This window comes from Pseudomyrmex gracilis, unplaced genomic scaffold (assembly GCF_002006095.1).
Source record: "Pseudomyrmex gracilis isolate BER0280 unplaced genomic scaffold, ASM200609v1 scaffold_213, whole genome shotgun sequence".
Classification (NCBI taxonomy): domain Eukaryota; kingdom Metazoa; phylum Arthropoda; class Insecta; order Hymenoptera; family Formicidae; genus Pseudomyrmex; species Pseudomyrmex gracilis.
This window is the reverse complement of record NW_018020797.1, coordinates 119,651-146,601: the sequence shown is the minus strand read 5'-3', so window position 1 is coordinate 146,601 and position 26,951 is coordinate 119,651. Positions and strand designations below refer to the sequence as shown.

At 40.0% G+C, this 26,951-nt stretch overlaps 4 protein-coding genes across 4 annotated transcripts in view; 2 read left to right on the top strand and 2 right to left on the bottom strand.

Moving 5' to 3' along the window:
• The window catches only part of LOC109858582 (transmembrane protein 181), an 8,637-nt gene extending 3,437 nt beyond the window's left edge, over positions 1–5,200 (bottom strand). The window contains exons 1-11 of the mRNA XM_020435992.1: positions 4,940–5,200; positions 4,390–4,570; positions 3,937–4,040; positions 3,629–3,778; positions 3,353–3,455; positions 3,003–3,156; positions 2,816–2,896; positions 2,531–2,630; positions 2,317–2,444; positions 2,075–2,224; positions 348–450 (exon numbers count right to left, since the gene is read on the bottom strand). Of these exons, the coding sequence (XP_020291581.1) occupies positions 348–450; positions 2,075–2,224; positions 2,317–2,444; positions 2,531–2,630; positions 2,816–2,896; positions 3,003–3,156; positions 3,353–3,455; positions 3,629–3,778; positions 3,937–4,040; positions 4,390–4,541 (1,225 nt within the window). The 5' untranslated portion in view covers positions 4,542–4,570; positions 4,940–5,200. The remainder of the gene's footprint in view (positions 1–347; positions 451–2,074; positions 2,225–2,316; positions 2,445–2,530; positions 2,631–2,815; positions 2,897–3,002; positions 3,157–3,352; positions 3,456–3,628; positions 3,779–3,936; positions 4,041–4,389; positions 4,571–4,939) is intronic.
• Positions 460–1,769, top strand: LOC109858583. The gene is made up of 2 exons (XM_020435993.1): positions 460–1,173; positions 1,264–1,769. The coding sequence occupies exons 1-2, from the start codon at positions 793–795 to the stop codon at positions 1,579–1,581; spliced, it is 699 nt and encodes a 232-aa protein (XP_020291582.1). The 5' UTR covers positions 460–792; the 3' UTR covers positions 1,582–1,769.
• A 1,842-nt stretch (positions 5,201–7,042) lies between the features above and the next one.
• On the top strand, positions 7,043–10,584 carry LOC109858561. The gene is made up of 2 exons (XM_020435960.1): positions 7,043–7,562; positions 8,649–10,584. The coding sequence occupies exons 1-2, from the start codon at positions 7,160–7,162 to the stop codon at positions 9,962–9,964; spliced, it is 1,719 nt and encodes a 572-aa protein (XP_020291549.1). The 5' UTR covers positions 7,043–7,159; the 3' UTR covers positions 9,965–10,584.
• Positions 10,585–12,725: 2,141 nt separating this feature from the next.
• On the bottom strand, positions 12,726–26,032 carry LOC109858569 (putative uncharacterized protein DDB_G0268364). The gene is made up of 2 exons (XM_020435975.1): positions 25,996–26,032; positions 12,726–16,838 (listed from the first exon to the last, which is right to left on the bottom strand). Exons 1-2 carry the CDS (start codon positions 26,020–26,022, stop codon positions 15,027–15,029), a joined length of 1,839 nt encoding a protein of 612 aa, XP_020291564.1. The 5' UTR covers positions 26,023–26,032; the 3' UTR covers positions 12,726–15,026.
• Between the last annotated feature and the right edge of the window lie 919 nt (positions 26,033–26,951).

Sequence of the window (26,951 nt, the reverse complement as noted above, 5' to 3'; positions counted from 1 at the left end):
CCTAATATCGCCCGATCGCAAGAAGCTGAGTCGCGCCGCGCTTGTTTGTTTCTCCGCCTCTCATTGCTATGACATTGCATGAAAGAAGCCATTTTTCTTTACAGCTGATAATCGTGCACGCCTATAGAGTCCGATCATTGCCCCCCGCACGCTTATTGGCTCACATTTATTAATTCATATCTTAATAACTATTGCACATTTTGCAAAATGGTAAATAACTTTTCTGTTCGGATTGACCCGATCTACCTACACACTTCGGCTGATTCGTTCGTTATGAGACACCCTGTATATATATATATATATATATAGTATAATTATGTACATATGCCAATTAAAAAGATCTTTACCAAAATATGGCATAGACCGCAGTTCGCTGTACGCTCTCAATATAAGCAGCAGAAGATACGCGATGTAGAGGCCACCCACCGTGAAGAAGAACACCTTGAAGCCCTGGAAAAAACAAAGACGAAAGAAGAATATAGATGTATATCTCTCGTTATAAGAGTGATCGCGCCCGTCCGACGTGACGACGTCACAACTTTTTTGCCGCTCTTCTTTAGCCGACCAGTTTCAATCTCTGAACCACTTTCAATACGACGCCAAATAAAGATTGTAGATCGGTATAATCTTGGGGGTAAAACATAAGAGGCACTTGACGTCGGAAAATTGTCGCATTATTTACAGCAGTCATCTCATCGCGATCGGATTTGTGCGCGATAACGACCGGAATATAAAAATTACATCGGTGTAAAGATTGATTTGTATTGACTTTATCGACATATATCCGTGAACATGAGACAAATCTTTGGTTTTCGATTAGCAGTGGGCGTTATTATGTTGGAAGTTTCGTTGAAGATCAGCGGATTGTACACAATCGTTGAATGTCCAGCGGAGTTGCAAAGAGACATCGCGAAATACACCGAGTTGAAATCGGTGCAAATAAGCTGCACGATGCAGCTACTGTGTTCTTCGGGTGGACTGACGAATTACGAGATTCTCAGTGAGGGTTACCAGGTGCACGAATATGATCCCGACGCCGAACCGATGTGCGAGGCAAAGCTCAAGATCAATATCGTGAGAAATGTGACTGAGACGGAGAACGAGAATCCGTGCCTCGGACTCGCGCATCACGAATACCCGGTATTGCTGCCTCATTCGACCAATTGCAGCTTGGTAAGTTCTTTTCTCGCAAAAAAATCACAAAAAAAAAAACAAAAGAACGAAGAGAACGTTTCTCTCTCAAAATTACTCCAAACGTTTCAGTTCTACAAATGCGATTGGGGCGTGCCAATGCTCTTCGAGTGTCCAGAAGAATTGCACTTTAATTCCATTCTCCAAGTATGCGACTGGCCCTGGCGGGCTGGTTGCGATTCGTCCTGGCTCGATTGTCCGCGACCGTTTCCACGATGTCCGACCAACCACCCGGGCTCGCTACTGCTGCCGCATCCTTTTCTGTGCGATCATTTCTATCAGTGCGACTGGGGAACACCTCAGTTACAAGCGTGTCCTGCCGGACTTTACTTCGATCCACGTCTCAAAGTGTGCGATTGGTCTTACAATTCCAACTGCCGAAATTGCTGAGATATGATTACGGAGAAAAGAACCATACGATACGTTAAAAAAACATTGATGCCGCTTTTTATTTAAAAAGTGTATATATATTTAATATTTTAACCCTTCGTCCATAGACATGGGTCTATCCAGAATTATTCAGAAATCGCGCATCGGTGTTTCTAGAAAAAATTATTTTTTTTTTAATGCATGCTTAAATCTTCGAAACTACTAGAGATTTTTTCAATTTGTTTTTTTTTTATCAGCGCAGAATTGTTCAAACTGTCGATTCAAAAAAAAAAAAAAATTAAAAAAATATTGATTTTTCGCGGAGATATTCAATCTTAAAGTCGCGTGGGCCTTACAGACTCAGTCTTATAGTACTCGTAGCTTTTTTTTTAATCTACAGGCGAAGGGTTAGTACATTACTTATAATATTAAATACTATACTCTCTTTTTATTTCCGCGCGACTATATTGTTGATTAGTATGTCAGTATATATACAATATATAGTTAAACTTACATAATAATTCGACGTATCGAGAACGTAATTGTACGTGGGATCCTCCAACTCGGTGCAACGAAGCCACGTGGCGAGAGTCAGTGCCGCGCCCCACAGCATACCCACCACCAAGAGCTTGGGCAGGTAAAACGTGAGAAGCCGTCTCTCGTTCTATTAACGGAATAAAATAAGCAAATTGTCGAGACAGCAACTATTTGAAGTAAAAATTATTTTGTTTTTGTTCATCGATTGAAATACAATACCTGTCTGAGGCCGTGATAGACGCAAAGCCAGAACATGAGAATGGCGCACAAAAAAGTAGTTTGCAAGATCGCGTCCAGCATGCCGGGTACCCAAGAATTCACCAGGAAAGTCATAGGAAACAGCGGATCTGTCGTTTTGCAAAATTCGATAAAATAACGATTGATAAAATTACAAATGTCGAGAAAAACGTCAACGTCGTTTCGTTACACTTACTATTGTACAGAATCAATAATGGAAGAAGTATTGAGATCCACTTTTGCTCTATCGACCAGTCGTGCAGCGGATACTTTCTAAGCGAATGGCCGAACCAGCACTGAAAGCGGTACATAGATATTTTCCTTTCAGTTTCTAGAATAGAATTTACTTTTCCGCGGAGAAAAAAAGAGATCGGATCAAAGAGATAATCGACGTGAAAATATATTCCGAAAGTACTCATTTTAATTCGTTCGATGTTTTTTTTTTTTTTTTTCCAGAGTTTATTCGCTAATTACGAATTACCATTACTCCGAACGTGGTGAGCAAAAATATCAGCCGGAACCAGATCTCGATCTGCGTGAACGCCGGATTGTAGTTCTTAAACTGTAAACAGGAAAAACAGGGGTAACGTGAAGAAAAACAACGAGGCACACGAGAGACTGCTGCAGTGCTCTGACTGGCGTGGTCATTTTGTTCAGTGCTTACTGACGTAGAATGTGAGTTCTCGTATTGTATATCGCTGATGGAAGCTCTCGAGTCCATGGAAGCGGACAGTGATTATGTAGTAGCTATAATCGAGAAATCCCAGATGGGCGACGACCAGTTCCTCGCATGATTGGCTTTCGCATTTTAAGTGTCTGGTTCTGAAAGACAATTCCATTCATCATCAAGACTCGCGTATTGTTACTCGAAATCGCGACACATTCACTTTTTAAATATTCTTCATTGTTATTATAGTTAATTATTCTTTGTTATTGTTAATTTTCAAATTTAAAAAATGTTGGAATTATTAGTTCTATTTTTTTTATGCACTTTACACTCTTAACTAACAGCTCTTACCGATTATGTCCGGCTTCTGGAGATAATACAGATACCAGTTTTCGATCAGCAGTGACACCATCTATGGAAACACTAACTTGGAATCCCTTGTCGTATCTTTCATCTGCAATTATCAGCAATTTGTTGATTATCATCGTAATATAAGTAAGATTTTACATTAATATAAAGTTATACCACAAGTAGACAAAATAAAAAAAGTCTCAATGACGTTGCTAAATGAAATATTACGAGCGACCGGAGCGAACGGTCATTCGCAATATTTTTTGTTTTCGTTACCGTCAGTATTCGACGTTGACAGTTTGGCGATCACCCATAATTGCTGGCTGTAGGTGGACAACAGAGGTGTTTTCATGATGAATGGACCGGTAGCCATCTCGCTGCCATTCAAATGCGCTTTTTGTTCGGTGGTTGATGTTATGGGCGGTCCTTTATAAAACGTTGATATATTATATATTATTTAATTATATATTTTTAATAAATTTATATATACGCAACGATACGTTTCAATTGACGATTATTTCGTCTTCATTTCGGAAGTCGAATCTTATCGTAAAATACACCGCAGAAAGACGATTGTTACTTACCGGCAAGACCGATGAACACGGCCAATCCAAAACACGCGAAGAAGGCAACGAATACCATGACAAACTCTCTCTTGTGCATCGAATACAAGCGCATTTGCACGGATCTGCGTTGTTAATTATACGAATTTGTGTTAAAAATGACAGAGAAAAATCTAATGTCGAAAGAATTTTAAGATACGCAGATATAACCATAATGAGAATTATGACAGATTGATCAGAAAATCTCTATTCACAGTTTCTTGCAACCTCTATAGAAACAATGAAGCGAAGTTTGCGATCAACTCTGATATAAATTTATTTTTGCCGCCAATTAAATTTGTAACTGCGTGTATGTATATAAATTATTATAATTCCACATATAAATATATATTTTTATATATTTATTTACATAAAATATACACAGTTACGACGTGCTCAATTAGTATTGTTATTTTGAGTTTCGTTTTTACGTACCTCTCGCAACGATCATGATGATAAGCTGGCGCGATGTACTTGTTAAATTCGCTGAAAAGATCGCTGAATTGCGACAGTACGTTTCTGATTTTGAGATTCCATCCAGCGGACGGAAGATGATACGAATATCCTAATCCTGGCCCGTCCATCATCTTCTCATACTTGTCCGCACGGTATCCGTCTTTTCGTATACAAGACGTTGAGAAACATGCGAGATATATGTGTTATTTTGTAGTTCGCAAAATTAATTATTTTGAGAATATTTGATTTCGGTAACACATTTATAAACGGGAAAATATATAATTTAATATTAAAATGTATAATTAAATAATATATATAATTAAATTTATAATTGATTGAAAAGAGAGAGAAAAGAATAATACATACACATCTTTATTTTACACCGCGATGTGATAAAAATTGAATTCTTAGACATAAATTTATCGAAGCGGCGATTATAGACTGGACTGCAGTAATCTTTTTTTAAACAAAAGAGACAGATTTTACGCGTTATGCACGTAATGTGCATGTAAACACACAAGAAACTCACCTTCTATCTTGATGCGTAAAAGTGTACACTAATTACACTTGTATTCTTGATAAATATCTTTCGCCCGCATAACGCTCGGGAATCACGAAAAATTTCATCACCGAGATGGCGTATCGGACTTACAAAAGAATTTCGATGATGTTTGTTGCGCGTTAAATTTCTCAGCTAAAACGTATACGAGCGCGATCACGTACGTACGGCATTCACCACGAAACAGCCACGAACATTGCGACGCGCGCAGTATTGATTTTTACGCCATATGCTGTAAACCAGTGTTGCTAACTCATCAACAGCGTCGGAAGTAGCGCATTAAACAACAAGCGACTATTTTATATCGTCAGACGAAAATTCAGTTTTATTAATCATTGTCCTAAGAACAAAATCATGATCTGCTTGTGTATAAAATTGTGATGAGATTAACATTCACATATTCTATATGTGTATCTATCCGCAGATGATATACATCGCCACCATTAGGGTTCTTGATATCGAGTAGAAAAGTCGTTTGAAGTAACTAGCGAAGAGACGTATCTTAACAAGAGAGAGACTTTACACGTCGACCAACAATCGACAATCGAGAATCTCATGAAAATCGTCAAAATTTCGAGGAAAATATAGTTTTTTTTTTGTAAACAATGCGACCTGCGATAGTTTTTTGTTTATCAAGTATGTCAGAAACTGTCGAAATTATTAGATACAATACTTTAGGCGAGATAGGATAAATTAGCTTTTTATAACTTCACTCGCAAGAGAGAAAAACGCGCAACTTACAGCGAAATCTGTCGAAAACGAATGTTGTAGACAAACAAAAAGCAATTTGCCAATCTGCTAACATTATGTTTGTTGGGATGGTTGTATTCTACTTTTATCAGTAAAAAAAAAAATCAATTCTGTTTTCCATTTTTCAATTTTTACACTCTTAAGAAGGAAGGCCTTGAGAGGGTCCTGGACCTTCCTGTTATACCGATCGAACGAGTAATTCGTATTAGACGGTGTTTTTCGTATTTATTGCTCGGATAGAAAAACGGCTCTACAGAATAAAAAACAATAATGAAATTAATCTCGGACACTTTTCAATATGTCAAAAACTTAACAACAATTTTTGAAGTTACAATCACCTTCACTTTTATCGCACTGGCATTTACAGTTTAAAAGTTATGCGTAAAAACCAAATTAGTGTCCGAGATAGACATAACATTCAAGAACGTAATGAGACTATTAGACTACGATTTGGAAGCCAAAATTACGCAAACACCGTCTAATACGTTTAAATCTAACATAACCTCTTTTTATATATGTATGTCGTTGTTTCTCTAACGACGTTCTATGGTTGATGTCACTTGTATCGGTAACAGTAGTCACGATATATATATGTATAGTATCGCTCCAGAACCCTCTTAAGGACGTTCTCCGATTACAGTGGTTAGCAACCTAAATATAGTGGTTAGCAACCTAAAATATCTCTTTTCATGAGTAAGTTTGTACTGCTGTAACAAAGTTAAGTTGAGCTATTCAGCACTGCTAAGACCCGCTTACTCTGCGCAGAAGTTCAAAAATAGCTGCAGCACATAAATCCAGCAAAACAAAAAAAAACCAAAAACAAAAAAAAGCTACAGTTTGAAAACAAGGGTTGTTTGCCATATTATTCAAAATCGTATTTTAATTAAGACACTCTCCGCTACCACATACTTGTTTTTTTAAAAAAATCCTACAAAAATTGTCGTCAGTAACTTTAAAAAACCCCACTTCACAAAGGCTCGGCATAGAAAATCCATGTTAAAAATTGAAACTTAAATCTTCCATATTTTAGAATTTAACATTGCTACCCCTATTATCCAAAAAGGCTACGTATAAATAAGATCATAAAGTATGTATATCGCAAATTTAAAGAAAATCCTAGGAAAATCAATAATTCGAAGAACGTTCTTAAAGTGATCTGACGAAATTCGAATTTAGCTCGCGAGCGCTTTGAAGAACGCGCCACGTAGAACGACGACGCGCAGGTCCTAGTGCAGGACTTGCACAGGACTAGGCACCGGTCCGGCGCTCTTTCGATACATTCATAAACAAACCCAGTCCCAGCTGAGCGGTTTCAACCTCGAACAATACATCGAAACGATCTCTGGATATCTTCTTTTTGCGTTTAGAATTATTACGTTAGTGTTTAAGTTAATTCTCGAATCTCGTACGAACAAGTTGTCGCGCAACGAAACGGAGAAAATGGATCGCAAAGGCACGTCGAGAGACGTTCGTTCGCAAAAGAGAAAACGAAAGTTCCGTGGAAATCGGCACACCGTAGAATGTGACACCAGTTTCGCTACAACGTCCGCTGAAAAATTACGAAGCACAAACGACACCGAGGTTCTTATTGATCGGCAGCACGGTTATTGCATCCTCGAGTTTTTCTCGGTTTTCACGGCGATAAGCAACATGGTCGTTTGTCGCAATTGCCAGAGTGACATGAAGTTCAACGAGACCCAAACCCACGGATTGGGATTTAAAATAGCTGTGACGTGTAAATGCGGGGTCGCGTATATAAATTCATGTCCCGTTATCGAAAAATCGTACGAGATTAATCGGCGCATTGTACTCGTAATGAGACTGTTGGGTCTCGGGATAAAAGGTATTACGCGAAATGATACGGTTTTTTTTTAAGACCCAAGCGCTGGATTTACGTGCAAAATATTTTTAAGTAAATTTGCGTTATTTTTAAATATATAAATAAACGTGTGTTAATTCGAATCTTAACACTTTTTTTTATAGCCACGTGCTTCGGCTCGTTTATTCCTTTACGTGCCGCCGGCTACTCTCGCAAGAATAATTTGTTTTACGTTTTAGTGCCGGTTAAATTGAAAAGAAAAAGTGAAGTCACGTATACGTGACACCGGCCGATAACTGCGAGCGGGATCAACGCCGGCGTGATCCCGCTGCTAAGTGCGCGAAATCACGTGACACGAGCGACCGTCAAAGTGCTAAAACCTGTATCATTTCTCTCGCAAATGGAAGTTTTACCACCCCAGTCTTATTTCGATTATATTTGTTTAAAATTTTAACGCTATCGAAAACGCGTTATCGCAAGTATTTCTATCGATACTTTATATTAAACATTGCGAGAATATTATTTGGGTGCCTTGATAAGGCCTAGAATCGATAAGGTGACCGTGCAGTGCTAGAAATGCGGTTGAGCATTGATTTTTGGCCGAGATGACTCTTCGCAATAGTCTCTTTTTAAATTACTTCAGGAAGATAAAGGAATTTTTTATTACATGAGATGCGAGTCAAGCAATCGAGATATAGAATTTCGAGATGCAAATTAACCCTCAACGGACGGCGTGTTTTTCGGCACCTCAATTCGCCGGACATGGGTCGTTTTCGTCTTGGGCTTTTTAAAAATATTAAATATTTCTAAAAAAAATCTGAAACAATGTGTATATATTCTTTAAACCGTCTATTTTAAGACACCATAATTAAATTTAGTGAAAAAAAAAGTTTTAATTCATAATTAAAATGTAATTCGACCTAATATTATCATTTTTATGCGGCAACACATTATTAATTAATATTACTATTATACGGTGTATATTAATTTATATTTAAAAAATATTGCGCACGCATATTCAGCGCTCGGTTTTCAAAGGTGCCGTGTTATTTCTCACGATTGGAAAAATTATATCAGAGCTTTATTTCTCGAATTATGTGTGTTTAAAAGGTATATCTCTGTTTTGTGGCTTGATGGACATCAGTCAGGGACTCTATACTAAAACTTTCGACGCGTGCCTAGAAAGTATACACATCACATCGAAAGCGTTGTATCAGGTAGTTACAAAAAGAGCCGTCGAGGAGGAAATAAATAAAACATTATCGACCGAACATCCGATGGATTATCTGACCGTATCGGGCGACGGCACTTGGGAGAAGAGAGGATTTGGCTCGCTTTTCGGAGTGTTCGCGATAACCGGCATATTTACCAAAAAAGTGCTCGATAGTGTGGTCAAATCGAGTTCTTGTCGAAATTGCAGCGATTGGGAACGTCGTTCCATTGACACAATTGAATACGACATTTGGTTTGAATCTCATGAAAATCAATGCCCGGCAATCAATCGTTCGGGAAACGCCGGAAAGATGGAAGTGGACGCGGTTACGGAAATGTTTCAACGATCGCAGGAAAAATACGGTGTTTATTTCACGACTTACGTCGGTGATGGAGATAGCGAGACATTTAAAAACGTATTGAATACAAATCCGTGCGACGACGACATTGTTATCACGAAGAAAGAATGTATTCGACACGCGGAAAAACGAATGGGAACGCGATTGCGAAGCGTGACGAGAAATACGGAAAATATCGGTGGAAATGGAGATGGGAAACTCACAAACGAGCTGATAAAACACCTTACGACACATTACGGTTCGGCAATACGCAAAAATTCCAATTCTGTCGGCGACATGAAAAGAGCAATTTGGGCGACGTTGTATCACGAAGCTTCCAGCGACGCGAATCCTCAACACGAATACTGTCCTTCGGGATCGGACAGCTGGTGTGTGTGGCGTCAGGCGGAAGCGAAGGGCACGTTAGAAGCGTTCACGCATCAAAAACCACCGTTGAACGACGCGGTGATAACGGCGATAAAACCTGTGTACGAAGATTTTACTGGCGATGCTTTCCTGGAACGATGTCTCGGTGCGTATACGCAAAACAACAACGAAAGCTTGCACTCGCTTATATGGACGTTCGTACCGAGGCGTATGCATTGTGGTAAGAAAACGGTAGAAATTGCTACGTTTTTGGCTATATGCATCTTCAACGAAGGATTTCAAACCATACTGCAAGTGATGTCGCTGATGGGAATTACCATAGGCCCGAATGCGAAAGCATACGTCGACAAGCGAGACAATCAACGCGTTAACCGGACGTCCGGCGATCTTGTTAATGTTCCACACGCCCGTCAAAGCCAAGACGAAACTGAAGAACTTTTCTTCGAAGATGAAGAAGATATATTTTACGGGCCTGATATAGCGGAATAAAATAATTAGCACTGAATTGAATGCTGTGGCGGTCACCGGTGACCGGCGATGCCAAAAGATTTAAGTAAAAACACATAATTCAAGCAAATAACAATACTTCTTAATTTTTCAATATTGTCATCGTTTATATTACAATGATGTTAAAGACATTAATGCACCATAGAACATATATATAAAAAGTTGTATTTAAAATCGTACATGTTATATACGCGCGTGTTGCGACGTGAAATTTTCTTCACTATCCGATGGTAATCGAACGGCGTTTACAAAGAGATGTAAAAATGATTTGTTACTTTACTATCGTGTAACTCCTATATATAGTAGAATGAGAGGTTCATCAGAGAGTCAAAATTTCGACTCGGGTTGAGACGCGAATTGTTTGATGAAATATTATTTTCAAGAGCTATTTAAAAAATTGAAAATAAATTGCAAAACTTAATATAACGTATCATACAGCACAGAAAGATTGCAAAAAGATTGCAAACATATTTTATTGCAATATTGCAAAATAATTGCGCAGTGTAGATGCAATATAGATGCAATGTCAAAGCAACATAAAAATGTCCGTCTTTAGCAAGATTGTACTGCAATATAATTGCCATATTGCAGCGCAATATACTTGCAACAATAAATAAAAATATGTCTTTTATTATTATTAAATATAATTTTATTATTATTATTATTAAATATAATTTTATTATTATTATTATTAAATATATAATTTACAGTACATTTTGTGAGTATAATAAAAACAATTTTAATTAACGTATTATGTTATTATATTAATTATTATATTTTATATATATATATATGTGTATATACATATATACATATAGACTGCCTTATATATATATATATATATATGTACACAGCATATACATATATATTCAATTTATATTTATCTTTTTGAAAGTTTCTAATACACTATAAACAGGCAGTCTATAAAAAAAAACAAAGTAAAATTAAAATATAAGTGTCAATAATATACAAAATTATTTCGCAATGTAGAAGTAGTTCACAGACTTACCAAATCATACACCACATATAAATAGTGCTGTATAACGTTATATAAAGCAGTTTGTAAAAAGCGTTGTAAGCAAGGGAGTCTTTGCAACAAAAAATAAACTGATGAATTAAAATACAAGACTCAAAAATTACAATATACTCTCAAAATGGATAAACATAATTAAAGAATAATTTTACTTAGTTATTTTCTCTCTTCGCCTTTTTTTTCCAATCATGCCTCGCCTTGTTGTAATGTCTACACTTGCTTTATACAATATCTATACAATATATATCTTAACGTAATCAACGAAAACTAACTATAATAAACTAAAGACAGAGCCCAGTAAAAATAACTCAGCACACTCGGTAAAGTCAACGTAATCACAGGCGAGATCCTATTCCGTGTATGCGTGACAGTGACGGCGAATGTATGTATAATGCATTCGACGAAAACACTGCAATACCGAAATTACTGAAATAAATATAATTATATATGTGTGATGTATATATTTCTATATCTGATGAACTCCTTTCTCGAAAGTTAATAACTGTTGCGTCCCCGTGAACGCAACTATAATAAGTTATGTACAGTGTTTTGCAATGTTTCTGCAAGATTTTTTCAATCTTGCTATTATCTTACGCCGAAATATAAGTAATATGTCACAGAAATATTATTGCGCAACCTGCAATATTGCAATATTCCTGCGACGTAACTGCAAGTTTTTGTGCTGTATGAGGTGTAGAAATATAAATAAATATTTCATTACTTGACAACTCTGGATTACAGACACTCAAAGAAGAAGCGACAAGAATAAGCGAAATAAGAAACGATTGAGACAACTGATTGTTGTAAAAACTAAGTGAAATGTAGCGTGAGATCGAAAAAACGCACTCCAAGCGCCGTGGAGGCCACTGGTGACTCCCGCAGTAAAATAAATGCATAAAACATGATAATACAGTCCAACTTATATGTTGTAGATAATATTTTGCAATAATATGCATCGCATAAGAAAATATTCATTCCGACGCCTTGGACAAGTCGGTCATAAAATTGATCCGGCATTCAACCTGTCAGTCACTTTTCTATACGCAAACTTTTTGCAAAACTTACGTGAAAAGAGTTTTTTACGATTCGCCAAAGTAAAGACATTTTAAAAACACTTTTCTTCTTCATTTTTAGTCGGCCGCCATTTTGTTCAATATTGCGATAAATAATTACGCGTTTGGTCCAATTATATTTGTATAGATTAAAATGAATCTTCGATCGGTTTCAGATTAGCACGAGAGAATGATGCAAGAGACTTGATAACAGTGTAAACAAGATTTTTGCAACGCTCTGTTTAATAAACAATAAAAAAATCCCGGTTTTATATTATGACAAGAATTAAACGTTATAATAATGATTAAATGTTGAAGTTTTTCTTTTTTTAAAGATAGTAGCTCTCAATAAATTTATTACATATAAAAATATAATACTTTAAGTGTTTTCAGTTTCGAGAAAAAAACTTTGTAAAAGCAAATAGTTTTTTTTAACAAAAACAATCCTCTTAAGTAGATACTCCTTTAAATTAAAATTTTCGTTTTAACCGCTTATCTCGTTCCGGTCCGGATAAAAAGAGGTTTCAAGTACTCCTATTGGCTGCGCTACGTCTAAATCTAAGATAATTCATTTAGGTTGTAAATAAACAATTTATTTTAAACAAATTAGTTTATTAACACATTTATACAAGAAATACATACGATTCAGCGTCAGATAAATTATAAGCGAGTTATATCGATTAGATCTATCATTATTTTATATAATTTTAATGTTATTTTATATTTATATATATATATATATATGTATAATTTTTTTTTTTTTTACTTTATGTTCAGTCGCGCGAGCTTGAGCTAGCGCTCGTATATAAAGCGCTCACATTTATGAACGAATCGCCGTCGACTTTCGCTCACGCAGAGTCGCTCTCGCCGAGAGTGCATCGCACCCACATCAATTCGAGACAAAAAAACCTAAGATAAGAACAAGAGAGAATTATAAAGACAAAGTTAATACAATTCATAAAACACATTGTAAATTCGCGTAGCGTATATTATTCACATTGTTCGCGCAAACATCTCAAAAATTATTCGCGATTCTTATCAGACGACATGCTGTTGAGAGAATTGCGTGAGAGAGGTGCATTCTTTTCTACACACGAACAAACAAGTATACAAAAAAAAAAAATAAATACCGTTGTATAATTCGAATTGCAAATTGTTTAAGTTTCAACATTATCGTTCGCTGGTATCTCGAATGTGAGATTACATTCCGCGATAATCGATCTAAGTTCAAACTTTTTAATAGTAAAACTTTTAGTAGTAAAACAAGAGAGAGAGAGAGAAAGAGAAAGAGAGAGAGAGATATACCGCGGTGATCCCACGAGATTTGTTGATTTGCCCGCCGGGTGAAATCAACGAATCTGTGCCGAACGTTTTGTGAAATTGAGGACATACACGTATATATATATATTCGCGAGATGTGTCTCTCGCGACGACGGCAGCAGCGACGGCGGCGGCGGCGGCTTCCTCATCGGCATTGTAGTGGTGTGCCGCCAGGGGAAAGTTTATTTACAGTCGAAGAAGCGTTTTCAATCGCGATGCGCGGCTCGATGCACGACTTTGCGGCGAGACCCCCTTGATCTCTCGAGCGAGTTTTTCCGGCGCTAACTCACAATAATATATATATATATCTCACACACACAAACACACACACACACCGATTATTTCATAAAACCGTTTGTTGTAGAACGAGCTGAAAATTTTGTCTGCAATGCACCCTGGAAAAGTCAGCATCTTTCTACGCGAAGATGATCTAACTGGGCAAGAGAGAATTGTATTTAAAATTAAAAGACTTTGGATGAGATGTTTTTCAAGAGAATAAATTTTTATACACATATGTGAGGTATTTTCTTGTCGAGTTCTTATTAGAATTCAAATCTCAATCTGAGAATATATAATAATAATAATACAATAGCTAAGAGACGATTTCTATACGGGATTTTTTTTTTTTCACATCGAAAACATGCGAACTAAAATTCTCTCTTCGTTAATTTACACTTATTGCTATCGTCGTTATTAATGTTACACATTTTTTTTTTATAAGTAACGTGTTTACTTGCCATTGAGCGTGTTCTTACGATTACCGACGTTTGGCTGGCGCGGTTTTGGTCACGTACCGCTTGAGTGTCGTGAGTATTATATTTGAGGAAAGAGAAAAAAAAGTACAGAGGTCAGAGAGAGAAGAAGGATAAGAAAGCGGAATCGCACTTGTGTGTGATCTTATGTACAGACCCACATCTACCGTATCGCAACTAAATGCGAGCTTGCGTAATCCCGCGCTCCTCGGGAAGGCCGGCAATAAGTCCTTGTTTTAATGCACGTACAATCGTAATTAATACCATTACGCTTGTTAAGGCACCACGCGCGGCTTCCTCGTCGTGACGATTCCCGTGAGCGCTCTCTGTGCTTCGCGATTGTCTCACGCGTCTCCGCTCTTCCGTCCGTGTCGGGGATGACGAAGAAAAAAGGAGCAAGCAAGTTTTGTGGACGTAATGCACACCGAGAGCGGCAACGATTCGATTTCACTCGAATTGAACTGATATTCAAGGTTACTATCGTCAATAGCTCACGTACTATTGAACTTACCTAGTCATCCCGCGTCCTTTCGCCGTGAATAACCGTTTCTCATTGCCGCCGCTATACCTATATTACCGCTGCGAACTCTGTCATCATGATTTTATACGCGCGTATGTGTGTGTATGTATGTATGTATGTACGTAAGTCGGTGTCAAAGTCTGAAGAAATTGTAGACGGCATTTATATGTAAGGACTACGTCGTGACGGGAGATAGATGACTGATAGATAGATGAAGATAGATGACTGATGAGAAACAAAGAAGAAGGAAAGAAGACGGAGAAACAGAGAAGGAGAGCTCGATTTCACCTTGCTATAATATCGTCCTGTGTAGTGATTTACACGACTCGTCGAAGTCTTACATCGGTACGCCCGTCTGTGTATCTTCTCACGCGCTGCTGCCCAACTTGCGATTACTAGTAACGAACTGGTAGTTCTTGTTGGGCAAGGCGCCGACGTTCAGCGCCAGCACTTTGGACACGATATTAAGATCCTCGCCACCCGGTCCTTGCACGTTGCCCAGGTCACCGGCAACGCCCGACTGAAAGAGCAAACGTTGTATCTGCTTGGCGGGAGTCTGCGCTCTCTGCGGTGGTGGAAGTGGTCGAAACTGTACGTAAGGATTGTAAACGAACGTACTCGGCGCACTTTTTGGCAATGCGTTGAAGGTGAACGTGTTTCTTGGTGGCGGAAGTGCTTGCTTGTTGTCCAGATTGTTGAAACCGAAGTTGCCAACTGCGTTGAAGGCTTCTTGTCTGTTGAATCTGGTGGCCGGTGATGTGGGCGGTTGGAAATCGATAGGGAACGAAGGGAAGTCTTGTTGCAATCGCGGTTGTTGATGCGGTTGCTGGTGTGGAGACTGCTGCTGAGGTTGCTGATGGAATTGTTGGAAGTGAGGCTGTTCCTGGTAGTTGCGGAATAACGGTGGCGCACCAGCATTGGGTAACTCCAGAGACAGACTAGGCTGAAGATGAACGGTCGGCTTCTGTGACGACTGAGATGAAAGAAATTTGTTTGTCTGTTCGAAAATGTGCTGCTTCTGCAGGGGGAAGTAGTTCTGCTGCTGATGTTGCTGTTGCTGCAATCGATAGATTTTCTGCTCCTCCAACTGTCTCAAATGCTGTTCCTCCAATTGTCTGATGCGTTCGTGCTTGGCCCGCTCCTCTGCCAACTGCCTGAGCCTCGCCTGTTCTTGAAAATACTGCTGCTGTTGCTTCTCTCTCAGTTGCTGCTCGTACAATTCACGTTGTCTAAGAAGAAAATGTGTCTGTACGATCTGTTGCTGCTGCAGCTCAGCCAACTGTTTCTCCAATAATCGTTGCTTGAACTCTAACTGCTCCTGAAGTGTCAGCGCCTGCCCGTCGCCCGATTGTTTGTAAATCGGCACGACGCTCTTCGGCACGCCGAGCTCGTCTTGTTGCACCGTGAAGGCCGCCACCAAAGGCGCCTCGAAGATCTTCACTTCTTCCACTGGAGAGTTTTTTTCTTTGCCGGAGGACAACGAAGTAGCGTTGTTCTTAGGAGGAGGAATCGTTGGACTAGACGCGGTCGGTTTCGGCGTGATCAGCGCGTTGGCGTTTGCAATCCCGCTACTTGCGCTTTGCGTCAAGCTTTCCGATATCTGCGTGATCGGCTTCAACGTGACGCTCTCGATCTTGTTGACCGACGCCGAGCTCGACAAAGTTTTCACACTTCTCGTATCCAACGAATCTACTTTGGATTCGGTTCGCGGCGCGGGCTTGTCCGGAACGACGATATTGTGCACGTGGAAGCTTCTGGCGTCGTCGTGGCTCGCTTTCTCGATACTCATCGCCGGCGATGAGGCGACATACTTCTTCGACTCGAGAAAGCTCGAATTCTGCAGCTTCTCCTCGTTGGGAATATCCTCGTCGCCCGGAAAACCGTCAAATGTGAAAGAGCTCTTCGGTATCACGCCTATGTTGTTGTTCGAATTCTTCTTCAATCCTTCGTCAAAGATCTTCTCGACGCGCATAATAAGCGACTTCTCGTCCTCGTCCTTTCGCTGTTCCGCGGACTCGGCCTCCAAATCCGTCAGCGCCTTCAGTAGCGCCTGTCGCAGATTTTTGTCGAGCTTTACCGGGGCCGGCGAGATTTCGAGACCCTTCGCCGAGATCTCAGACTTCTGAGATCCGGCCAGCGGTACGAAGCAGGCCGCTGCTAGCAAAATCGACACGGCTACCTGTGAAATTGCAGAAAGTGAATATTTAATTGCGCATCGCGTTGATGAAAATATCTCTAAGCGTGATATCATTCCTCTGTTGCGGAAATATCTGAGGAGCTCAGACAGATTTATACGGAAGAAAAGATAAACTGCTGACTGGATTTATTTATGAGCATATATGGCGATTGTGATGACACACAAGGTCGTCTTTCTTCGAGTTTCATCTTTTTTAATGTATGTTTATAACTGGTTTCACCATGTATTGATTCGAGAGAGAGAGAGAGAGAGATCGAAAGCTAATGCTCTTGCTCGTTCGGTCTCCCGCGAGAGTCCCGTTATACGTGTGTGTGTGTGTGTGTGTGTGTGTGTGTGTATGTAAGATTCACAGCGGCCTGTAGGCGATTTTCTCTTCCTAAAATCATAGTAAACACGTACCTACGGCTTTCGAGCCGACGGATGGTTCGCGTGTGTGTTTTACGTAATTGCGCGAAAACGCACGCACACGCCTGACACGTCGCAGAGAGGCGCGCGTAATTAAATGTGTACACATATTCGAGAAGTCGAAAATAGTCTGTTTAATGAACTATTAACAAGACTTGATGTTTTTTCGTATTCCGTATTTTTTTTTTTTTTTTTAGCGTTTCCGACTAACAGACCGGACTAATGATCTTTCCGTTGTATCACGAAGACGCACGTTTTGCCGAAATCTTCGTTTATTTATTTATTTATTTGCGAGAACAATCTCACGAAGAATACGGAATAGAAAAAAAATAAAAAGGTGACCGATTTTAAATATACCGATAGTGAAAACAATAATACGTGAAAAAATTAATTCAAAAATCCAATCTCTTTGTAAGTTTTTATTAAAACACTGAAGAAGATCCTCATAATGAATCGAAACGTTTGTTAAAACTTTTTTCAAATCTTAGAATTATAAAAGAAGATTGTACTCGAACATCTGGTGTTAGCTTGTTATTGCCATTTCCTTATTTCTTTTTATTTAAATATTCAACAAGCTGAAAACATATAATTAAAAAATCTAGGTTTTATTATTGTCTTATATTTATTTTTGCGTAGCATCAGAATCTCGAAGAGCAAATGACGATGAGTTGTATCAAATGAATACCGATCGAGGAAAGAAAAAGATAAATGCCAGAAAATTCGGCGAAGAGGGAGGGGGGGGGGAAATCCCATTATGTGTTGTCTTCTTCAATCCGAATGCAATTAGAAGCGCGCATCTTTAATTAACGCACGTGTATGGAGTATAATGTGCGGCGCTTGGGAATAAACTTTGGTATTTAACTGGAGAGAGAAACTCTCCAATGGAGATGTCTCAGAGAGCTTTGTTACGCGTCGGTTAGGACGCGCGCGAATAATCGAAACTGAACACGCGCGATGAGTCGACTTTCATGGGTGCTTAACCCCTTTTAAGAGATCTCCACATCAGACGTGGTTTCGTGGTTCTCGTTGAGATTTTTCTCAAGTGCCTTGCGTCGGTTTCACTATATGTCGGCGTTTTTAGCGGCAACGCACAAGCGTGTAGGTGTGCGAGGAGTGTGAAAGATTTTTTTTTTGTTTTTTTTTTTTCGAACGCACCGCGATCTAATCGTCTAGTCATTCGTTTGAAATAGCTTGTTCCGATAAATGTCTTCGGTCGCCGCATTCGATCGACGTTTTCTCTCTCGTGCGGATGTTTATATTCAAATCAATCACAACGAGGCGTAATCCGAGCGGAAGCACGAAGGCGACTACGCCTTCGAGAGGTCGAGCGGAAGGCAATTGCGAGGTTTTGAACTTTCACCCCGAGATCGCAACTCGATATGTATAATCGACTAAGGGGAAGGGGGGAGTTACGGTATGCGCGCCGCGTTCCCGCGCGTTTTCCTTCGCGCACACGCAATGGGAAAATGTTGTTTTCGCCGAATCGTAAAGTGAGAGGAGAGTTTTTATTGACGTGTCAACCGTAAAGCATCTCCTCTCCGTCATAATTCGCGAGGACGAATGTTGTGAAGCGCGCGCGCGCACTTAAGTATGTAAACACAAAAAAAACCTAAGCGCTATAACCGCGTGCTGCATTACCACCGTAAGACCTGCACCTTTGACATTTCTGAAGAAAGTTACACCGCGCCCACCCGGAGAACAACGGAAAAACACACGAGACAAGCCAGGTCGCAACACGAGCGTGGAATTATCAAATTATGTATTCCTCGCGACGAGAAGTCCGCGCTTTTAAGGTGACCGGTGCCTTTTGCCGCAAAAAGGAAAGCCGTTTGACGCGCGCGCGCGCGCGCGCGTGTTAAGACGCCTGTAAAACTACCCCGTAATTTGCACATAATAAAAGCAGAGAATTGCCGCGTTTAGCGCGGGCATCTGTGTCGTAAAACTGTTGCAAGCCTTTGCTTCCTCTTTCGGAGCATCTTTTTCTCTCTCTCTTTCTCTCGTCGTTCTCGAGACGGTTAATTGGTCTCCTTCGTTAATTTCACACGAAATGAGGCCGGAATATTTTAACCGCGAACGCGCATAAGATGATCGTTTAGAATTATATTTTCGTCGTCGCGGCTCTCGTCGTTCGCTCCAGCGACTTCTCACATATTCTCTACTCATATAATCGTATTCCTTCCTCATTTACGGTTGTAAACCCGCAAAGTATGCTAACAGTAAAAAAAAAAAAAAAAAAAACTATGCGGTGGAGAGGCGCGACACATAATTTGCGAAGCTGAGACGACTAGACAACTTTGGGAACTTTCTAAACTCGCACATCCTCTCCTCGTACCGCGGTCGGTCCAGCGTCCCATTAATCTTCGGTGTCGTGCACAAACGAGAAAAACCCACGGAAGATTCACAGGTGTCGTGCCACTTAATAACGGGCCGTGCGCTGGAATTGATTTGCATTGTTGTTGCACTTTTGAGACGTGGTCGGTTTCACTTTCGAAACCAAAACCACGTCGACCATATATAACGCCGAGAATCTCGCTCGTCGGGTGACACACATGTCTCGCCCGAATATTTATGGGCGTATATGTCGCGCGCGTTAGGTAATTCTTTGCATAATTGGAGAGACGTCGCTTAATTAATCAACAATATCGTGACTGTCGCAAAAGTCGAAAGTTTTGTGAATACATACATGAGTAACTCCACCGGAAAAGAATCGCGCGAAAACGAGGAAGACACCGCAACGGCGCGTCCCGTGAGACGCGGGTACGCACCTTACCCTTTATAGTCGGTTGTTTAAACAAAAAACCCGCGCGACCCATATTTGGTTATCGCGAAATCTTTGATTGCACACATACGGGCGTTTTTCGCGCCGTGAACTTCTGACCCGTCATTTTCCCAAGCTGGGAGATCGCAGTAAGTTTCACTGCGCGCGCGCGCGCGCTTATATACAAAAAAAGAGAAAGAATCATTGAATTGATATTGTAAACGCACGATAGAAGATAATGGAGGTGAAATGTCAGTTTACCTCGCGCGGTAATTATATGTATATTTCACAAACTGAATTGTGTGTACGGGAAAAGAACACGCGCATCCCAATTGCACCCGGAATGTTGTTTCACGCATTTCGATTTCAATTTTCATAAATTTGAATAATTCACAAAGAATGTAACGTCGAGGATAACTGTCAACAAATATGTTCTAATAAACGTAAATACCCACGATTACACACGTAGCGCTAAATCAGCGAGTGTTGAAGTTAATTGGTTCTTTCGCGATGGTAATCAGGCTGAGACAGTCAAGCTCCAATTATTACAATCATTTTTCAAGATCTCGATGTGTGATTCCAAGTCTTTTTTCTATCTCTCTCTCTTTTTTCTCGTTAAAAATCTGTATCATCGAATAATCGGTTTCTTTTTTTTTTTTTTTTTTTTCAGACGAACACACAAGTAAAACGTATATTTATCGGACGATGATACCCGAAACGCGCTTTTGAAAAATTCTGCGGCGGATCAAATAAATCGAGCGGCTCGATAATGGCACGTGACGTATTGAGAAACTCATCGCGCTGATCGAGAAGAGAAAAAGACAAGATCGACCCCGCGCGCGTCTGTTTTTCACGCGCGGCGGCGATCGAGAAGTGGGAGACCAAACAGCGTGAGAGAACTCGTCACGTTGATCCGGCTCAACGCGGTAACATTGTTGGCGCGGAGGAAACAGAAGATGAGGAAGAGAAGAAACCGCGAGAATACACAAACGGCACTTTCACTTGGCAGTGTGTCGAGGATGCGCACGCTCGTGAACTTGCTCTCGCTATACAGCCGAGAGAGGCTTTTTTGCCACGGCGGCGTGACAGACATTAAAGTCCGTCACGTTACAAAGTGCACAGGTAACACTCCGGGAGGGGCATTCTTTTGTGCTACGGATTACGAATTGACTTTGACGCAACATTTCTCGACGGTCGAGGAGCGGCTAAGCAAAACGGCCCGGTGTGCTTATATCGGTGTTCTTTTTCTTCGCCGCTTAACACATCGAAACGACCGTTCTAACCGAGAATCGTCGTCTTCCTTCCAAGCGCGTTAAGCAAGTCGCGAGAATGCGCTCGCGAAGGAAAGCGAAAAGCGCGCGCGGTTGTAAATTTTATACTAATTACATAGACAGATAATAATACGAGACATACGAGTGAGAGAATATTTCCTCACACATTCTCGAATTAATCTCTCGCTTGTTCTCACGTTTCACGGATTATCTTGAATGAAATTGAATTTGAAATTGAATTTAAAAAAAAAAAAAAAAAAAAAAAACACTTTTGCTAATTGCGATGAGAAATACATTAATTTTCGATGTAGGATAGGATCTTGCGCACGCTTTGTTCGGGAGAGATTGGAAGGATAAAAGGGTAAATAAAGGTTTCGAAAGAATTTAAAGGATGATCGTTGAATTAAGAGTGCGTTTTACCGCATCAAATTACTTCGATCATGTCTCTCGCACAGACTCGCATTGTGTCGGGAGGTCGATTCCGGGCAAACTATGCTTTATTATAATGAGCATATTCAAGCGAAAGAAAATCGTTGTTGGGTATATTACACGCGAATTACATCCCGAAGCCAATTTGTTAGATTCCGAATATTAAACCTCTTCCAATCAGATTCGACTGCTATATACTTGGCGATTTCACGTCTAATGATCACATTCCGCAGCGGAGAAACAACAACAACAGCGACAATCAAACGGCAATCAGACGTAAAAGACAGAAAGTAGGAACCCTTCTCGTTTTCGCTAAACGCGGCAATTCGATCAGTTTTCTCTGCCAAGTGCAACAAGAATCATCCGATCGATTCTCTCTCTAGCGCGATAACACACGAGCTTTTGCCGAAATACAATTAGAGAAAATTGGAGAAAAAACGAGACTTCGCGTATGGTGAATACACCTTGCGTGTATTTCGGACCGTGTGTGTATGTACACACACGCGGTCGCAGAAACGCGGAAATGACGAACGCGTGAAAGTGCGCCACTCGTCGGGGAGTGTCACCAAATACGCGCCGATTATACAACGAGTCCTTGGGCGCGTTGAATAACGCCGCGAATCCAACGAGAGAAGATGCGCCCGAAAACGCGTCGTAATAAACATTCCTCAACACGACCGGAGAGGAATCTGTTGGAGACGCAAATTTGGATTACAACCCGAGTCGAAATTTAGCGTCTACATTGAACCTCAATTTTTCTTTTTTTATATAAGAGTAAGAGAGAGAGATCCTACTTTGACGCTGCTATACGTCCGAAATTTCCTTTTTTCCTGCTAAAGTTTTAAAGTAGGGTTCAATTCTTAGATCAGACTGCGCATTGCAGGCTCTGATAGGCTCAAAGTAGGAGTAAAAAAAAAAGTAGATGCTACTTTGACGCTGCTATACGTCCGAAATTTCCTTTTTTCAAAAATTCAGGTTCAATGGAGACGCTAAATTTCGACTCGGGGTCCGTTGACCAAACTCGAATCGTGTTTCTCCAATCGCATTTGATTTTATACTCTCTCTGTCTGTTACATCCTTAGACCATATATACTTATAGACACGGCTTCGGACAACTATCTTGAAGCAAAGATAATATCATCTACATGACGTCACATTTGGGCAAAGCAAAGGCGCGTTTATAGACGGCTTCAGATAACTGCCTTGAAGATAAGATAATATCATCTACAAGATGCCGCGTTTAGCCGAACAATTGCTGAAATGCCCACATGTGACGTCACGTAGATGATATCATCTTTGCTTCACCTCGACTCGTGGATTCATATCTACAGGCCGTGTCTATAAGTATATACGGTCTAAGGTTACATCGATCTTTTCTCTATGATTGATTAGGATCTCGGATTGATGATAACGCGCCGATCGGTTCGTTGGCCCGTGTTCAAAACGCAATCTCCTCAGTTTCTGATTCGCGATCGCGCGCACAGTCAATAATCGTATATCGACAAAAATCCTTTCGTTCCGATCCTCCCCCCTTTGACAAACAGAGCTGGGAAAGTTAGATTCTCGACGTGTAAACGCGATCAGCATCGGACGAATGAAGGAAAGCGTGAAAAATTTGTAACGTGGGAGCGCCACGATCGACTGTAAGCGCGCGACTTCGTATATGTATATATATATATATATATATGTATCTCCATGTATATACGTGTGGTGTGTCGGTCAAACGGACGATGACGAGAGTCGTCCGACCGCCGATTAAAGAGCTCCGAGAGGAGGCTTTTCACTTTCGACACGAAAACCCTCGTAGATCCAACGAACCAAAACGAAGCTGCTTTGGCTGCCGGGCTATTAAGAAAGTCATATAAGTGTTACGACTCCCGGTTTTTCCGTCGTTTAATTAGACGAACGTCTGACCGGATCGATCAAGATAGAAGGATCGGGATGTTGCGCGCTCATTGAGAAACGACCGGAAGCTCTTTCCAGCAAAAGGAGAGACGCGAATCTCTCTCTCTCTCTCGGTATTACGTGCACGTCGCGATTAGATTGGAAGTTTCCTCGCACCTCGTTCGGAACAAGACGCGTTTACACACATTCCTGATTTCATAATACACACACGTGTGTTATCTGTAATTTTTGTTTTACCAGACACCGGGTTTTTTGTCTTGCGCAATTCAAGAACGTGATATAGGGGAGAAACAAAGATGGAAAAAGAAGAGGAACAACTTTCTTTCTTTCGTGACGCACAAAGAGAAAGATGCCACCTGCTTTTTCGGAGGTCACCGAACTTCTTCATCGAGCGGAGCATCCACACCCATGTGCATCTCTCTCTCTCTCTCCTCTCGTGTGTCATCAATTTCTAATAATTACTTTCTCTCGCCGTTCGATCGACGTCCCCGTCTTGTGTGTACACGCGCGCGCGCTCTCCGCATTTTAAAATAAGAGATCTCAGAAGAGACCAATTTAAATAATTCTCGAAAGTTCTCTCTCTCTTTCTCTCCCGCAAGTAACAATATAATTAGACACACGGCGATTAGAAAACTTGAAGAAGTTTCTCGACATGATCGGAGAAGTAAGCTATCGGATCGTAAAGCTGGATTATATGTTGGTTGTGAGATATTGCTGCAAACAATATCGAGTGGCGTTTTTTTCAAACCGCACCCTGTGCCGATTTCAAATAAACTTTCGTCGTCCACACACGCACGCACGCACCGACCGAGTGCGTTATGCGTGTGTATATACGTCGGGTTATCAATCTCTTTTCTCTTATGGTCCATTGATTCGAATCTGCGAGGAGAGAGCATCTTAGCTATCGCACGCATCTAGACCGCAACGAGGACAATCTTTTCGTCTCGAAGTTTCAAACACCGTTGTTTCTCTTTTCGCGCGATAATTTTTTCACAATGATAATGATGATGATCGATTTCTCGCGTTCGTCATATCTCGAATCAACTCGCGTGTCTACCGTCAGTTTTCGATCCGTTAGTGGAAACTGGAATTCTTGAGCTTAATTAACGTAAAGTACCCACGAGATCGTACCACATAACAATTGGACCGTCATGAACGCACGTGCGCATTTATTTATTACACGACACGCTCGCGCATTAGAAATTCGCGCAACTAGAAAATTGATTCGCCTTCGCGGCGTCGTCGGTTCGTGCAACTTCGAAACATCGCCAATTTTTGTATTAATTAAAAAATGGATTCGTAATAAGTCACGCGCGCTTCACGGCGAATCGTCGCGAGTACGCGCGATGCGACAAATAAAATTGCAGCGAGATGAACAATCGCTCGCCTTTTATCCAAATCAGCGACTATAAAATAATATATATATATATAATACAACATATTTGCTCGCGGTTTCATCTTTCTAAATTAAATTTCTAAGAAATTTGTTTTGTTACGGCTATCAAAGTTTGTGTGTTTCCGAGAGAAAATACGAGAAAATAATTGTTAGTCGCGGCGGTCGTCCGACAATTAAGTTGCTAACGCGTGTTCGCGGCAACAACTAAGCGAACGATTAAGTAGCCTGAGGGAAACCGTTAAGTAGAAAAGCACATATGTGTACACACACGCCTCGTTTGCGAGAGAAGCGATAGGAGCGCGTAAGTATACGGCACTTGCAAATCTGGAAATCGCGAAACGCTCGCACGATGAAAGAAGAAAGTGGCCACCGTGAAATGCCTTCGTTGCGAGTTTCTTCTGCGTAGAAATCTTATATCTTTATATTCGGATATCGATGCGTTTCGGCGATATTGTATTTCCGTGAATTGCCGTGTCATCGGCTAATAACTAAGTAATTGCGTTGTTACACATCAACGGGTTAAAATTATCGCGTATAGAAATCGCGATATAGAAAATGTCAAACACATGATTACAGTATTCCCATCAATAACTGAAATTCGTCTATATATGTATATTTGTGTGTGTGTGTGTGTGTGTATATATATATATATATATGTATAATTAGATTTAATATTGCAAATTTACACGCTTGTTATTAACCGTATTTTTTTTTTTTTTAGACACGATTTATTTCTAGATGATCACTTCGCACTCATTTTAATTGATAATATCTGACTGTCACTGTCACTTGGCACGAACTTTTACGCGATTGCACTGTCGAAAAAAAAAAGAAGAAATTGATGATACGGACTGAGAGAGTCAGGAAGAGAAAGAGAAAGAAAGAGAGAAAGAAAGGAAAGAAACAGAGAATCGCAAGGAAAGTTCACGAAGCGGGAAAGCTTCAGATCAGTGAATGAAGTGGTTTTGTACTCACCAAGCGCATGATGCTGTCTGTGCCCATGCTCGTTCGGTTCTCGGCTTTTACTCGGGAAGATGATCTTCACGTAGGTAGGTAGGCAGTGATAGTTTCGCGAAAGAGGTGGGGTTCACGTACCTCATCGCGATGTTACATACATACACATGTACAAAAAAATATCACATGCACACGTCAGGTTCAGCGTCCAGTGATCTCGCTACTTTCGGCTGCTTCCTTGAATCGCGCGACCTATTTTTACATCACATTCCCAAGTGCAAGTCTCGCAGGGGATGGGAAGTGATGGGGTAAATTACGTCACGCGTATGTACGTGTAATGATTTAATGTACAAATACAAGTGTGTATCTATTATATTAGATTTATTATATTAGATCACCTCAGATCTGTTCAAATCTGCTTAAATTCAAATAAATCGGAGTAGTTTTAATATAGTCCGGTAAAAAATTTTTCATATATACTTATACACAAATTAAAATTATTATATCTAATTATGCAAATTTATATGTGTGTGTGCCAAATATGTCCATACAATTTTATACATGGAAAATCTTTTACCGGGAGTAGATCTGAAGTAGATCTAAAGTAGATTTAATAACACATAAAAGTGTAAAAATAAATATATGTAATAAATATATGTAATAAATATATGTAAGACCGGTCATTAATGACCGGTCTTAATGACCGGACTTACGTATATTTATTAGTTTCATACCTCAAGAGATGATTCTCTACCCAGATAGCACTTAACATTGCTATGAACGTTCTATAAATATTCTTCAAGAATATGTCGAATATTCCATTGCATGAACGTTCTTATATATTCATCGTATATTTATAGAATAAGCGAATGGCACTACTGTAAATGTTTTTCGAATATGAATAGAATAATCTATAGAATATTCTATAAAACATTTATAGAATATTTTTAGAATATTTCATAAATGTTCTATAGAAT